Here is a 15,896-nt window from a genome sequence, read left to right on the forward strand (position 1 = left end):
TACAGGCTCTCCAGGCCTCCCCAGAATCCGTGTTTCTTGAGAGCCACTACCATTACTTGTCATGCACAGCACTGTCTTCCTAATAGAGCAGTGCGTTATTTGCAATGGTAATTTTGACAACCATTATTTGCAGCCTATCTAGAAAACACATGAGAAGACCACACAGGGAAATCTTACCATTAGTCACCAGACCACATTTTAGAAGAGATACCAAAATTTGTCCTCCTTTTCAGTAGTAGGCATTCACAATACACATGTTGAAATAAACATACTACTTCATGAAATAGGTGATATTCTGGGGCACAGGATTGTTCACATATCATCTGCCTTGAACAGGAGGATCCCCTTGGAGCCAGCACTGTCCTCTGAAGGCAGATAATCCAGTAGCACCTGGATTACAAAAGACTAAGCAGCTCCTATCATACAGGACTTATGACAAACAGTTCAGCTGGAATGGCTCTACTTACTATTGGGCAATGTGACACGAAACCCAGCAGCCACGCTGTTTGAAGACAAAGAGAAGCAAAACCAAGCAGCAGTATTCATCACTTTTGCTTTCTTATTGTTAATAAATACAGTTGAACAGCAACTGTCTTAAAAAGACTAAAATATGTATATATATCAAAACCAACCCTTCAGATTAGGTTGCGCAGTGCAGGTATTTCATCAGACACACTTTTGTACCAGCAAATTCCTGCTGACAAATTCAGTTTACTAATCAAAGCAAGAACATTAAAGAAAGTTTACGAAATGAAATTGACTTCTAACTTTCACAGAACTTGTCAAAACTCAGCACATTCAACGGAAAGACTGCGTTCCAGTTGGATCCCATATTGAGCAAGAAAAAAGGGGGGTTAGCCTTCTTTTTTCGAAGCGTTCTTTAACAATAAAAGTTGAAGCTGAAAGTTGAGAAGAACTGGCCTTGAGCAGAAAAACCAAACTCATGTACAGCACCAGCCTTACCGGGTAAATGGAGTTCTCTTTCCCATATTTTGTGCTTTATTTTAATGCAATCTGGATATTAGATTAGCATCTGCACTACAGACCCTAGACTGGGAACTAATAAAGTTATCCGCCCAATCTCTCAATGTCTGAGTCAGTGACTTTCTTTTTCATTTTAAATAATTATAACAATGTCGCCTGTTTGTTGAGAAAAAATAGAGCCTTTATATATTCATAGATAATTGCTTATACCCAGCACCCAGCGATACATTCTAATTGCTTTTCACACCTTGGCTGTGAAGAAATCTTGAACTTTTTTAGTGTTTTTAACTGCGAGACAACAACGTAACCAGAACACTGACACCCTGGCTGCTGAAACTGTGCCTATGATGTAATTTAACAAGCAGTTCTCCTAATGCATTTTGCAGTGAGGAACTTCAACAAAACTCCAGAAGACCCAGGACCTACAGCTCAGATCTTATGCTGCAGTAATGAGAAGTGCTACATGTAAGATCTCAATCCAAAAATCAAAAGTAATCGAAAGTCCATTATTTCAGCTGGCTTCTGTCACATACTTAACTATAAAAAATAAAAGACCTGTACCCTGTAACAGCCTCAATGACATAGTTGTATTGCTTGACCCGGCTTCTTTCAAGCTTGACCCTGCTCTGCACACTCTGGGCAACCACCGCAGTTTCCCTCTCCGAGGTCATTCTGCTTTCCATTACGTTAAATGGACAAATGCTACAGTACTTCGTCAAAACTACTCTGTCTTGGTGGGACATTACCCCGAGCAGGTAGAACTAGACAGTGACCAGCATCTTTGGGCTACAGGATACTGTCTGGGACAACAGCAGCTAGGCAACTCTTTGGATCATCGATATTTTTGAGGGGAGAGATTTCTTTTTAATCAGCAACATACCGAACAAGGACATAACCTAGGGAGATTAAGCTGTGAGAATTCAAAAAGAAGTCAACCTTGTCAGCATCTATTTGATAAATGTCCCGGATACCTGATAGGAAAGGCAAAGCCTTCAGCCTGTGCCTATGAAGGGGTCAAGTCTGAGGCCCGGCTCCAGGCCCAATCTAATAAATACCTTAAGCATGTGCTTAGCTTCAGACATGAATTTAAATGGCATTACAGACTTGTCTCATGATTAAGAAAATGAGAGTTGTTGTAACTGGGGCCTCTTTCCAGAAGTTGAAGCAGGCCTCTTACTAATAGCCCGAGGAAGGGGAGGTCAATTTTAAAAGGAAGTGTACTTTTTTTCCCCCTGGTAGTCAGGCCCACGAGCAGCTGTATTTGATTCCATGGTATGTGGGGTGCTGACTTGCTAGGGGTCGGGACCGAGCTGTCATGGAGAAGTACATATCACTGAGGGCAAAGTGCAAAGTAGGAGCTTTAGCAACCCCTCACGAAGGCTCAGTGTTAAAATTTCAGTCCTCTTCCACCTTCAGCATGTGACACTGGCCAGAGACTGACAGCGTGCACACACGTTCAAGGGAAGTGGTCACACAGTCAGGGATCTACTGAGTGACCAACAAGTAGCCAGAAAACTATGACAGCCTATGCTGGCAGAAGCTTGCCATAAATGAAGCAAGTCACAAAGGCCCAGCTGTTGTGCAGCTCACAACTGCAACAAAGCCTTTGCACAGACCCACAGGCCAGTATAAAGCCTAGCTCTGAAAACCCCATTTCTGTGCCCATCCAGCTGTGCCCAAAGGATAAAAGTTGCGGAGCCAAGGCTCTGCACACAAGTACAGTAATTGTTCACCACACTACATGGCATGGATTACTTGTTCCCCTCATCAATATAATTACCAATTAGAGATTTGTTTCTTACCTCCCCAAACATATTGGCAAATTAGGAAAAATATATACAACAGAAAACCTCTAGGGCCCTTCATAACATATCAGCATGATCTGTGGCAGCTGTCATGGTCTCTGTGATACCACAATCAAGTTCTCAATTTGGGCAATGTCAGAAGAACCTCTGCTAGCTGCAAGGGACACGACCGCTGGAGCATGTGGTAATGTGCAGCCTCCCAGTGCTGCCAGCCTGCGTGGAAAGCCACAGCCAGGCGGCCTGGCAGCACCACCTGCTTTTGTCCAAGTTCCTCCCGCTATTTCTATGAAGAAAGAGCAAAGCTTAGAGTCCGTCTGTCTCAGAATAACCCCCCTGCACTTAAATGAAACAAAAAGCAGCTGTGTGGTGATGAGGTGCCTCATGGAATAGATGGCATGATGTATTTCTGGGATTCACAGAATATTGTAGGGTATAAAGAGTACCGGCGGGCTTTGATAAGACGACATATGGCACCAGAACTGTTTCCCTTGGTAAACAAGTGTGTACACAGCATTAAGCATGAAGACACGAGCATTTCAGACTCCCCTCTGGTTCAGTTTCCCTATGCCAAATTTAACCTTTGTGTAAGTAGGAATGACTCCAAGCAAGTTATAAGAGTCACTCTTTATTACTAGTATTAATGGAATTGAATTTGGCTCTCCTTGCATGTACCATTTGGAATAGTTTATTTTTCACATGAGGTTTGGCAGGGATTTCTCTAAAATAATTTTCCCCCAAAACCTACCCCCAAAGCCAGCCTGCAAATTTCAAAATCTCTCTGCTTGCTTAGAACAGCTTTTTAGAATATACCCCAATCTGAAACCTTCAGTATAGAGAGGTAAGTAGTGACCACAAAAAGTTATTGATTGGTGAGCTAATCATACATCCTAGTAGAATGCTTTAAATCCTCTCTTAATTAAGATGTTTTAATAACATATACTCAAATACTTCTGATCCACAGCTTTCAAAACAGCTACACAGAGTAAGTCATTGCTTTTCTTTCTTTCTTTTTTTTTTTTTTTAATTCAATGTTTTCTACTGACTAACAGTCTGTGGGCTCAAAGTCTGGAATTCACAGCAGTTTCTGCTATATGGTTTCACAAAGTACATAAAATTGTCACTTCTCCCATTGCGCTAGAAGACAGGAATGCTATTATTCTGGAAGTTGGAATTTTGGTTTCTAGCTGTGGTCCAACACAAATGCTGGTGAGTTTTGGGAACCTAACCTATTTGAAATGCAACATCCTGAACCTGGAATTAATTGATCGTGAAAAGTACAAACAGCTCCTTACTCAACCTGAAGTAAGCGTAGAACCCTTTGACACATTATGGAAAAATAATGCACTTCTTAACGTTCCTCTTCTTTTTTTTTTTTTCCCGTTTGATTTTTAGGCTTGGATCCCTGCCACACACACAATAAAGTACTTGGCCTTTAACACAGACAGGAATGATTCTTCTTCCATATTCTTGACTTGGAACTGACAAAACTCAGTACGTTACAGGTTTGTTTCATTCAAAATGTTCAGTTAGCATCCAGAAGCAGGTTTTCTTATGTCTTTAGTCTACTTACCAACTTACAAACCTCATTTGCAAATAAAAAAGCAGCTCTTACAGCCACTTAACATAAAGTTTGGTACAGTGAAGCTGATGTGGTCACTAACAGGTGAAGAATTATTTGCAATGTGGCCTGTGCTACACATAGTTCTTGAAAGTATATTACACAGAATATTTCAAGAATTTACTGCCACTCTGAAGGAAGGAACTGGTATTAAGTAACTTGAATTTGTACAGAGCCTGTAAGACAATCCAAGTAAATCCTCAAATAGATGATTAATTTCTCATTATTTAAATGCCTTTAAATAAAAGCATACATGCTAAATTTACAGCTCGTCTTCACAGCTCCTTTGGTATTTCTTATGACCTGTTACGACTCTACGACTCTAATGCCCTGAAAAAATGCTCCATGAAAATGCTCTCTAACTCCTAGGGATACTGGCTAAGTTCTTGCAGCTTATTGCTTATAGGGTTCTCTCAGGGTCTGACTGATACTGCACTATATGATAATACCACATAGACCTATTCTCTCTGTAGGCTCCAATGGCCTTAGGATTAGGTTTGTACAGAACACTTTCATGAGTGCTTTCACTATCTGATGTTCTGCTAGGACATGAATACGTATGCACTCTGTCTTGAGCTGATGCTTCCCAGCAGACATCCTGAGTGTCAGAAAATTTCAGGGTAATCCCATAGTGTACTGACAACAACTGGCACTCTTTTTCCTTAACAGTATTTATGCTCACCACAAGCCCGTTCTTTGGTTAACTAGGTTAACCCTCTGACCGAGGTTTACTTTAACCCTTGTGATCCACCCTGTAGAGCTGGGCTCACCATTTACCCTAGCTGTGAACCTGAAATGAAGGGGGGACGGGAGCAGGTGTAGAGGATTCCAAGGGATGCAAAACTCAGTGAGAAACCAAAACACAAAGGAACTGGAAATTAATTTCAAAGGATCTGGCTCCATAGCACAGACAGTGCTATATACATGCGTCTGTTTATGGAGACACACTAAACTGAATTATTCAGTTACTTACAAAAGGAAAAAGAACAGACTGTGGGGAAGGGAGACCAGAATGAAGGCACAAAAGAGCAAAAATTTCATCCAGCAACAGATGAGAAGAACAGCAGAGGACTGGAAAATGGATGCAGGGGGTGGGGAATGGATGATGAGAGAATAGCAGGCCTATTTAAAATGAATTTTTGACCTTATTTTTAAAACATTTATGGATCCCAATTGCCTGTCATGAGATCATTTTGCCTTACAATGCTGGCTTTTCAACCAGCTCTGCACTTTAACTTGATTTATCCCACTTTAAAAAAAGTAGATTGTTAGAAATACCCCTTCTATTAGAAATTCTGTCCCATTACAGTGTCAGCTAAAGGCCACTTGTCAATGTCAGCTTTATCAGAGAGAAACTCGCCTCATGAGTTCTCAGATACTTTTTGGAGGACAAGACCCCGTGTCCATTTCTGAGGCTGTTGATTTGTGACAGGATAGTGTCTTCTCAGATTATCCTCTGTAACTTCCCAACTTATCTGCGTGTTTCAGGAGATGGTGAGTAGCGATTACAGCAGCTGCTGTATGTTAGAAAGACATCATATAGAGAAGCTGGCTTAGGTAAAACAGCTGACTGACAAAAGCATAGGAAGAACTAATTGAGTATTAAAAATATATGCAGAGACCCACAATCTCCTTTCCAGCTGCAGCTTCTATGGTGATCTTATCTCCTGTGCGAAGCAAGAAAAATTATACCAGAAGGTTTTCCTCCTCCTCAGATGTCTCTTGACTCTTTGAAGAAAGACCTTCCGTCCTGAAGATTAGAGTAAGTTTTTATTTACAATTATGCAATTAGTCACCAGGATGTCTCTTCACTGATGAGTAAAGGTGGAAAAATTCAGCTGCTGTTCAATCTGTGTTACCACAGTACTGCTGAGGGTCAGCAGCCTGAGGCGGGTGAGATGACATTGCTTATAAAATATCTTGAGGACTCTTCTGGCAAGATGCTTTGAGACATTTGTTTTCTTTTGAATATTTTGATTCTAATTTTGTTCCTTCATTTTTGCTTGAATTGAATGATGTAACATACATTTTAAGGGTAAAACCATATGTCAGAGTAGAATCAAGTGTTTCAGCCAGGAGTCAAGAGGGAGCAAGCTATGGCTGCAGTATTTTCCAGACTAAAAGACTGTGCCTGTGAAAGCAAGGCTGGGTAGATCAATGGATGATATTGTTGCAGTGAAGAGACCAGAAGTCTTTGAAATTTGTAAACCGCTTCAACAAGAGCAACTGTTTCAGCAACAAACTTCAGTGTATTAAAGCCCTCAAGGTAAACTCTGATTTTTGAGCAGACTACAATTCCTCACAACAAAAAATGTTTAAAAATATTCTGCATTTGAAGGACAAAAAGAAACAATCCTGGCCACTATTATTTATCAATTCAAGATTGAGATACTCAGAGCTCCCTTTCAGCGGCTCTGATTAAGGACAAGTTGCCTCACAGGAAAAGCAAGGCTTTGGAAATCAGTAATCTCACGGTATTATACCTAATAGGAAAGGCTTAAAAAGGATTACCTGGGAGAAACCTTTGTGAATCTTAGGAAACAACACTGGACCATAAATATCAGCCTCCTCTGAGGATTAATAAAACTATCAGTTTCAGATAAGAAGTAAAAAACCTCAGGCTGCTGAAGAGGTACCACTGGGCCAGTCTAGGGCCTCTGGCAGAACACTTCACACACCATACAATTTCAGCAGAAAGAAGCATTTGATGAATATTCTCAGTTCGGTTTACAAAAGCTATTCAGAAGAACAGGAAAGTTGGGCCACAAATTTTAAGGCAGTAGATTGAAGTTAACAACTCTAAGGAAAGATTATTTTACTGAAAGTGAAATTTTGGGTACCTGAATGAGAATAATATATACAAAAACTTTTTGGGGCTAATGAACAAATATAAATGTTAATTTATGTAAAAACACTCTGTATCTGTGATTGCAATAAAATCTAGTCTCACACAGGATTTTTTTGGACTATAACCCCAATCACTGAAGATTTCACTTCAACATTTGCACGGATAGTTTGGAGGACATTAAAAACGTCAGTTCAAAGCTCAGGTGCATTTAGATTCTTAAGATTTTTAACATAATTCTGTCTCTTTTTTTAACTAAAATTTCAAATTTAGCATAAATTGCATCGTATCAGAGTTACGTTTTTGAATGCTTGCTGATTATAATTACTTCTAAAGAGACAGAGTCCAACTCTGAAGTCTGCTCAGGTAGAGCTGAGTGCCACAATTGTCATCCCATAGATTACAGCTGTTGCATTAAAAATCCAGCACTCTTGACTTAATCTCAGGTTCTACCACAGGTTACTCTTCTTTAGCAGGGTACATAATATGTGTCTATGTAGTGCAATTCCTGGGTGTAAAATCAAGAAAATAGCATATTTCTAACAGTTCTACTATGGCAGTAAAATATTTTAAGACCCTTTGACAGAGAAGGAATAAGTTATTCCATTTTTCACTTTATAAAGGTGACTGAGGATGTGTCACGGTCAGATTGCTATTGTCCAACGTACAGAAGGAAAGGCAGGGGTAGACATGCCTGTATTTCCTCCCTGTCACTTTGCAGCTAAGCACAGTGAGAGCCTGTTGTTCTAATGCTGTCATTAATCCAGGGAATCACTGGATGAACTGCCAGAATACCATAAATCCTGCTGAAAAGCCTTGATGCTACCACATGTGACAAAGTTTGGCAAGGACTGCATATCTTGGACCACCTCAGGAGAGAGAAAACCTGGGCCTAGATCAAAGACAGTGAACAGGCAGGGTATTTTTTAGCCAAGTTTTCATGTTACCAGTGTTTTCTTTGGGGGTGGGGGAAACTGGCATTAAGGATTTCTCTAATTCTGTAAATCCCCCCAAGTCATGTTAGGCCGACACAAGCTTTCTGTAAAATACAAACAAATGGACATCTTCTGCAAACCCCGAATGCTGCAAGCACACTTTGCAGCACATTGTAGACCTACCCAATGCTGGTCGTAATCAGACGGCTGTGTTCTTACTTCGTCGTCCTCATAGAAGGGTAAGCCCTCTCGCCTGGCCTGATGGTACTCCTTACGTAACTTCTGGATACGATCAGCATTCCCACCGCCTGCACAGCCACTGAGAGAAATAAAAAATGGTAAATAACACTCGTATGTACACACACATCTAAACATGTATCAGATACCCACGGGAGCACACACAATTCCCACACCTGAGACAAATGGATCGTGACTGTTTGACTCTTGACTTGCACAGTGCCCACAGGCTCACATCACCAATATTTTTGCCTTCTTGTATGAATACAGCTCCTAATTGTGAACTTGATCCAAATTTTTAAAAAATGCTATCCTTGTCCAAAGAACTTAACAATTCCAGTACAAGACAAGAGACAACAGATGGATGCAGACAGATGGGGGAGCACAAGGAAACTTTTAACATTCCTATGAGCAGCTATAAATGGCTATCATATTTTAATAATAATGATGATGATGATGATAAGCTGCCAGAAAAATGTTTCCTTTTGCTCCCACGCTAAATGTGGAATTTCCCTAAAATTGCATTTGTTCAAGGTAAAGAATAGACTATATTCATAGAGAAGCGAAGAAAAAAGTTGTACCTCCAAGAAAACCCCACACAACAAAAACAGAAAACAAAACAAACAAACAAGCAAACAAACAAAAAAAACCCAAACAACTGACAAACAAAAAAACAACCTTACTCTCAATTACACAAAGAATTAAAACATCATCTACGAAAATACAGGGCAGGCAAGAGATGGGAAAGCAAAGTACCACATCTCGATTCCATTTTTTAAAGGTAGTATTTAAGCAGCAATCCAACAAAGACTCACTTCTACGCTGGCTACGCTTCAAGCTGCCCTAGTAAAGGTAGCTGAGTTTAGTTTGTCAAGTTAAACACATGCTCGTCTTTGTGCTTTTTGACCCTGATAAACATTCCAAAACCTTACGGCTGGGCTTGCACAACTGTGGAAGCTCACGCCACTATACCTGAAAGGACAAAAAAAAAAAAACAAACAAACAAACTGAAAACACCTAGGAATTCTAATAAAATAAAATACCGGCACATGAAAATTAATAAATTAAATGTTCCTCCAGACCTATTTCCAGCCCTTCTCTGGCCAGGCTGGGGCAAATACTGACCACATAGCTCAGTAGCATTTACAAACTTTCACAGGGAATTGTTATAGAATTTATCTGTAGCCACTTCTAAACTCACACTGTTGTTTGTGTAGCACATATTCATATATTTTCTTAATTTGCAACCTCAACTCTGCCTCACCAGCAAAGGGCTATAGAGATACAAACTTATTCATGAGCTCTGTGGAGCATCTTGTCATACCGCAGTCCACTATGAGTGTGCCAGAATCTAGGTAAGCCTTTTATAGGATTTGCATAGCAAACTGAGTTAGGAAAGCACACAGAGAAGACTGAACATAAACCCATCAGTTCAATAGGTAGTTTCTAATACCTAATAGCAATCTAGAATGGTGGCTAAATTAGGTTCAAAGTTAATTACCAATGGCGAGAGATCCTATGTAGAGTGCAAATGCAACTGAATATGCAGGACTGGAAGTGTTTACTGGCAGCATCAGTATGTTTCCATGAAAAAATCAAACAAATTACTCGCTTTTCCTGGATCCCAAGCTATCCAGCCCCTCTACTCTACAAAACCCCAGAGGTTTCAAGCTTCTCTAGCTGACTTATCAACCTCTTCCAGAGGAAGTTTTTCTCATGATCTGCCAAGACAGCGCAGAAAGCTTGCGCAAACTTTGTGGATTATTGAAAAAACAACCATGCCCACAGTATATTCCTTTTTTCCCCAAGACTCTTTTCATAGATAAATGCCTCTGTTCCTTGCATGGATTCTTGTCAAATAGTGGAGAACCACCTCCAGTTCGCAAGTTAAGGACTACCTAATGGGGGATATCACTTAGAACAGTGAAGTTTGGTCCACAGTTCACAAGCAATACCTGTGAAATCCTCTGACTTCACTTGTGACTACAGATAATGAGTTTAATTAGGGCTGCTAAAATACAGATAAGGCCCAAAGTGCAATGCTATCCTTGTTGCTTTGCCAGCATCATTACCCAAAGCAGCACTAGCTGAGAGAAGGAAATGCTGAAATACACGCAACACAGCAGGTTTGGTTCCAGCTGGGCCGGCTCCCTGCTGCTCTTTGCAAACAGTGTTAGCATCTGCAACCAGTGGCCTGATAGCCACTGCACCCCTTTCTACCTCCAGGTATTTTGGCTGAAGAGGTTATATATATATATATATATATATATATATATATATATATATATATATATATATATATATGTATATAAATTGGGCCTGACAGCTTACTCTTTGGCAAACCTCTGCCATGCCATATTAATAAGTACAAAACCTCCCCATGAGAATGAGTAGGAACATTTGAATGAAAGATAGCACCACATGGAAAGTTATCCATCTGGATTAGTGTGAAAACACAAGCATAATCTCTGTGGAAACAAGCAGCTCCGTGAAGCCTGATTTCCTGTGCTTCTCTCCTGTGGGTTCTCTGGTGTCCGATAATGGGACTGAGTTCATGCTGCCGCGCTTCTCCCGGGCAAGGGCGTTCATCTGGACCCCTCTAATAGGCTGCTTATTTTCATGAAAATTACCTGATTTAGCATCCTTTGAACATCTAATCATCTGTCAAATCTGGTCAGAATTGGCCAGCAAGATCAGAAATCTGTGAGGAAGGTGCGGGTAACAGATCAGAAAAGGGACGATCAGTGCAATGTCAGCTTCATTTTTTCAGGAAACAGTTAGAGCTCAATGGCTCATTTTTTTCTCCATCACTGTTTACAGGCACAAATGTAAAAGACATTGGCTTTTGAAAGAGCTGCATATCTAGCTTACCATGAAAGTTTTACCCACTCCTGAGTAATGTGAGATGAATATGATGCCCTGTGCAATGCTCGTGAAACAGTTCTGAATTTCAAGTTGGCTCCTGACAATTATGTGAATATATGAACCACATTCAAGCTCACCAGATGAATTCAATCAGCACTGTGCAAATATCGCATACATAATCTATTAGTTTACCCCAAAGAAACTGAAGCATTGAATTCAAACAGAATGAAGTCATCAGTAATAAAAAAAAGAAACTGATAAGGCAATATTAAAAAAAAAAAAAAACACAACACAATTTTCAAAGATTTGCAGAGAAGATCATACATTGACTGTAAACTATTCTCCCATCTGCCTATAAGTACATAATTAAAAAATATTGGTTTGATCAGATAGCAGTTCTCAGACAGGGCTGGTAAATGAATACCAGTTCAAATGTTTGGGATGCATGACTATTTATACTGAAAAGGAACCTGCACTTACAGAAGAAATACAAAAACAATACTCCAATCAGAGTCAATTTATATTAAGGAGACTTATTGGAGCTTTTCCCCAGCCTAGTAAGTACAGCAGACGGATTTCTTTTACAGTAGCTTTACATTTAATGTAGTGCTCCTTCCTTTAGGAGACATAAATATTACAGTCCTCATGGTATCCACAGTATCATGCAAAACTCACTCCTCTGACATGGCTCCCTGCAGTATATGGTCGACAGAGAAGCGTGCAATGACACATTTGCCATTCTCCCTAGCGTGCTTGCAGGCTCCAACAGTTAACCTGCTCATGGACTTCTCAACCACCATGAGAAAGCTGTACGAGAAGCATCCACTTTGCATTTCGTGACTGGTTTCAGAACTATTTCCTAGAACAGTGCTATACTTACAGAGACTAGTTAGAAGTAGGTGGTGGTGGGATGGACCCTAAAGCTTTTTGTGGAAGTTTTAAACTAACACATAGGTGTGGAAAAAAGACTTGGAGAAACTTTACAAGGTGATTGGTGAAGACTGAGATGCTGATTTTAAACAGTAGCAAAAACTCTCCAAACTTCCAAGCCACAAGCAAGCAATCTTAAGAGAAGTTCAACAGTTGTTTGAATAAGCTGCACATACTGCAAGGACCTTTGCTGGAAATAATAATAATAACAACAACAATAATAGCAGTTATCTTACTAGAACAATCAAAAGAGGAAAAAGCACTTTCCTGCCAGCCATTCCGTAGTTTTGCCAGTTACAAGCCTTACAAACCAAAGCTTTCTTCTGGCTTGGAAGAAAGAAAAAAGAAGTCTGAACATTCATCATTCCTGGGTTGCTGGGGCCGTATAACTAACGAGATTAACTGCCCCAAATCACGTTTTTCTGCCTTATCCCCGAATATGCCTAAGTCCCAATACAGGTTTCACTCTGACCACTGTGACCGCAAGGAGAACCGCTGCGAAACAGCCACTCCAACCATACAGCTGGCATAGGTGTCCCAAAACAAAGCGTAAACTGTGCTTTGGCACAGCTGTTATCTTCAAGCTATCTCTAATCCTATGCAAAATATGACCACGAAATTTTATTTCTTCTTTATCTCTGAAGAGCTAGATGAGCAAGCACCACAGCAATAACGTTTGCAATATGACAGACAAGTTATTTTTTTCAAAGAATCAAAAGATTATCGTCAGTATTTAATACGTATGGCTCAGATTTTACACAATAAAATCTCCCCTCCATTCTTCCTTTGAGTAGCTCATCTGGATTTCAATCATTCAGGTTGAAAATGTCATTTTTTAAATTAATGACTTCTTAACTGCAGCTCTCTAGATAGCACAAAATTAAAAACAAGTGTTGCACGTACAGGCGAAGATGAACCACTTAAGGCTGTATATAAACATACATTTAAAGAGGCAATAAACATTTTGTTTCCAGTGGTTTTCCTAAACACATTAATATTGCACAGGCCACTTTGCCAGCCACTTACTTCAAACACTGATTTCACCCAGCTGACTGTCAGCCTTTAAACAAACTACTTGTGCTTCCAAGTGGAAAAAAAAAAAAGTGTTTTTTAGTGTAATTTCCATTAACAAACAAAACTTAATTCACTGACTCAAGAGAAGGGACAATCTTCCATTCACAGTTTGCCATAAACCCAAACTAGCTGTTACATACCGCAGGGAACGTACTGGTCTGCACAGGTATACAATGCAAAGGAGTCCAAAGGAGCATGTAAGAGAATATTTCATTCAGGATAAAATTTTCATTCTGGAGTTATAATAAAGAAATATTCAAGTATGTTACTCTTTCAATTCCAGACCTTGTCTTCCTACTCTAAAGTATTACGTTGCTTATGAAGATATTTCTGAACCTTAGCAGTAAGAAGGAATGGTGGCAAGCGATAAAAAGAAAATCGATGATAAGAACATAATCCTACAGTATTTCAGCTTTCATCTCGGCCAGCCACTGAGAGAGCAAGTTTAGGAAGAAATGAACATTTGTTGTTTTCATATGCACTTGGGTGAATGATACTGCAAGAAAAGACTTGTCAGAAAGTGGCACCACTGATATTACCTTGGAGGTCTGCGAATCCTGCTTTAAGAGCTGTACCTCTCTAGCCACCGGATCCATGCACACCATTTCACTGGTCTCCGCAATGCTTGCTTTCTTGGTCTGGGCAGGACTATACCCCCTGCACATGCAAGTAGGAACTTTATCAACACAAAAGGGGCCCCAGCAGGACATTTGATTTGGAAACTGTGCAAAGTGGCTGGAAGGAAGGCTGAGCCCAGTTCCACTTACACAGGGCTGCCCCTCATAGATGGGCCGCCTTGAGAAGCAGTAGATGGATATGTAGATGGATATGTAGCTCCCTAACTGAAAGTACATAAATACAAAGCCAGGAATCACAAATAAACTGCAGGAAAACCAACTACCCAGAAGAAGCTACTTACATCTGTTTGAGTGTATTTAACTCGTACACTGAAGTTCCCGAGTCTGTTTTACCGATACTCTGTATCTGCTTTACAATACTTAACAAAGTCATAACTGTCCCTCAGCATAACATATGCTGTCACCTTTCAGTTCTTCAGACTAACATAAAAGCAGTACAACCACTGATGTCCAAAAGGTCAAAGACTCCTAGGGCAGCACATGACTACCATTTGTCTGAATGTAAATCGAGTCCTATTGACCCTGTAACATCACTACTGACCCCTTGACATTAGGAGCTTAGTGGAGAGAAAGACGATGATATTCTTACCGACTCATTATGAAGAAAGAAGGAGAGTGAGCCTTGCACGATATGAATTAGCAGTGTCATTAACCTTTTCTTCCCCCAAATAGCTCCTAATATGTTTACAGAAGCCTCACCCGAACTATTTGAGGATTGAGACCAACAGATTTGTATCACTTTCAGTTTTTCCAAACTGTTTATACAATACTTCTCAGTGGCTTGACATAAAGCATCCTTTTCTGTCCTTTCAAATGACATACAACACCTTTTCCTGTTTGTCATGGCAGATGGCCTAGACATTCAGATGAGCACCATCTTTCCAATCCAGGTCACTTTTCATCTCTTTTGCCCCCCTTTATAATTTATAGCTGGCTACAGTTGGACAGAAATAAAGGTATAGCCTAGTTCTTTGCTTTAGGGAAACAAAATGGGCACATTAAGGCTTAACTTCACTGTAACAACAGAATGGTACTTGCTACTCCAATAGAAACATGAGGAAAAAGAAGACAGGAAAAAGAAAAAAGGAAAGGAAAAAAAAAAGAAGGGAAAAATTGAAAGAAAAAAGAAAAAAAGGAAAACAGGAAAGGACACTTTCTTGTTAGCAGCCGGTTTGTCATCTTTACTTCACAGAAAAGATTATTTTTTTCTTTTCTACTCAGTGTATTGTGCCTCATCAAAAAAGCAATCACCAGACTAACTACTAATAAAAAAAGACGCCTTACAGTTCAGGCTGGTTAATGACAATGCCTGCTCCTGGCATGTGACCAGTTTACTGCCGTCTTGTTGATCCGAGATGTGCACGTGTCTCCAAAGGGCTAGGAAAGCAGGGAGATTAGGGACTCGGCTGCTGACAACAACCAAACTCTCTATAAACAATACACAATGAAAATAATGAAAAACAGATTTTCCTGGTATTTTCAGTAGCCTCTAGACAATGCAACAGTTTCTGGTTTCTTCACTAAAGATGATATCAATTATGCCTTTTATCTATCATGCAGATGTCACATGTGAGGCATAATTGAGGGCCTTCTCTCCAAGGTAATTTCTTCTGGATTTACACGGCAAAGTACTTAAATTGCCTTTTTTGGCACTTTGTATTACAACACGGCTTGGGAGGGGGTATTTTACTTCCCTGATCTAAAGCAGCTGGCATATTTACAATAGATAGGTCACATCAACACACAGCGCAGATTTTCAGCCCTCCAACTCCATTTACTGTGGCTCTAACAATTCAACAAAGCAAACGCTGAATGCTAAACTCTTGTGTGGAAATGTAGCTCTGTTCCTTAATGGCTATCACACCTGCCTGCGACTGGCAGCCAGGTTTTTTCATTTGCAGACTCTTGCTTTTTTGCACTACAGTTTATTAAACTTACTGCTAAAGCTGAAATAATAAGTACTTT

The 15,896-nt window shown here is 40.0% G+C and overlaps 1 protein-coding gene across 3 annotated transcripts in view; it reads right to left on the reverse strand.

Moving 5' to 3' along the window:
• The window catches only part of PARD3B (par-3 family cell polarity regulator beta), a 401,316-nt gene that overhangs the window by 39,263 nt on the left and 346,157 nt on the right, over positions 1-15,896 (reverse strand). For all 3 annotated transcript variants that reach the window (XM_082763760.1, XM_082763759.1, XM_082763758.1), the window contains one exon: positions 8,371-8,506. In XM_082763760.1, coding sequence (XP_082619886.1) covers positions 8,371-8,506 — 136 coding nt within the window. The remainder of the gene's footprint in view (positions 1-8,370; positions 8,507-15,896) is intronic.

This window comes from Aythya marila, assembly GCF_965140915.1.
Source record: "Aythya marila genome assembly, chromosome: 6".
Taxonomy (NCBI): Eukaryota; Metazoa; Chordata; class Aves; order Anseriformes; family Anatidae; genus Aythya; species Aythya marila.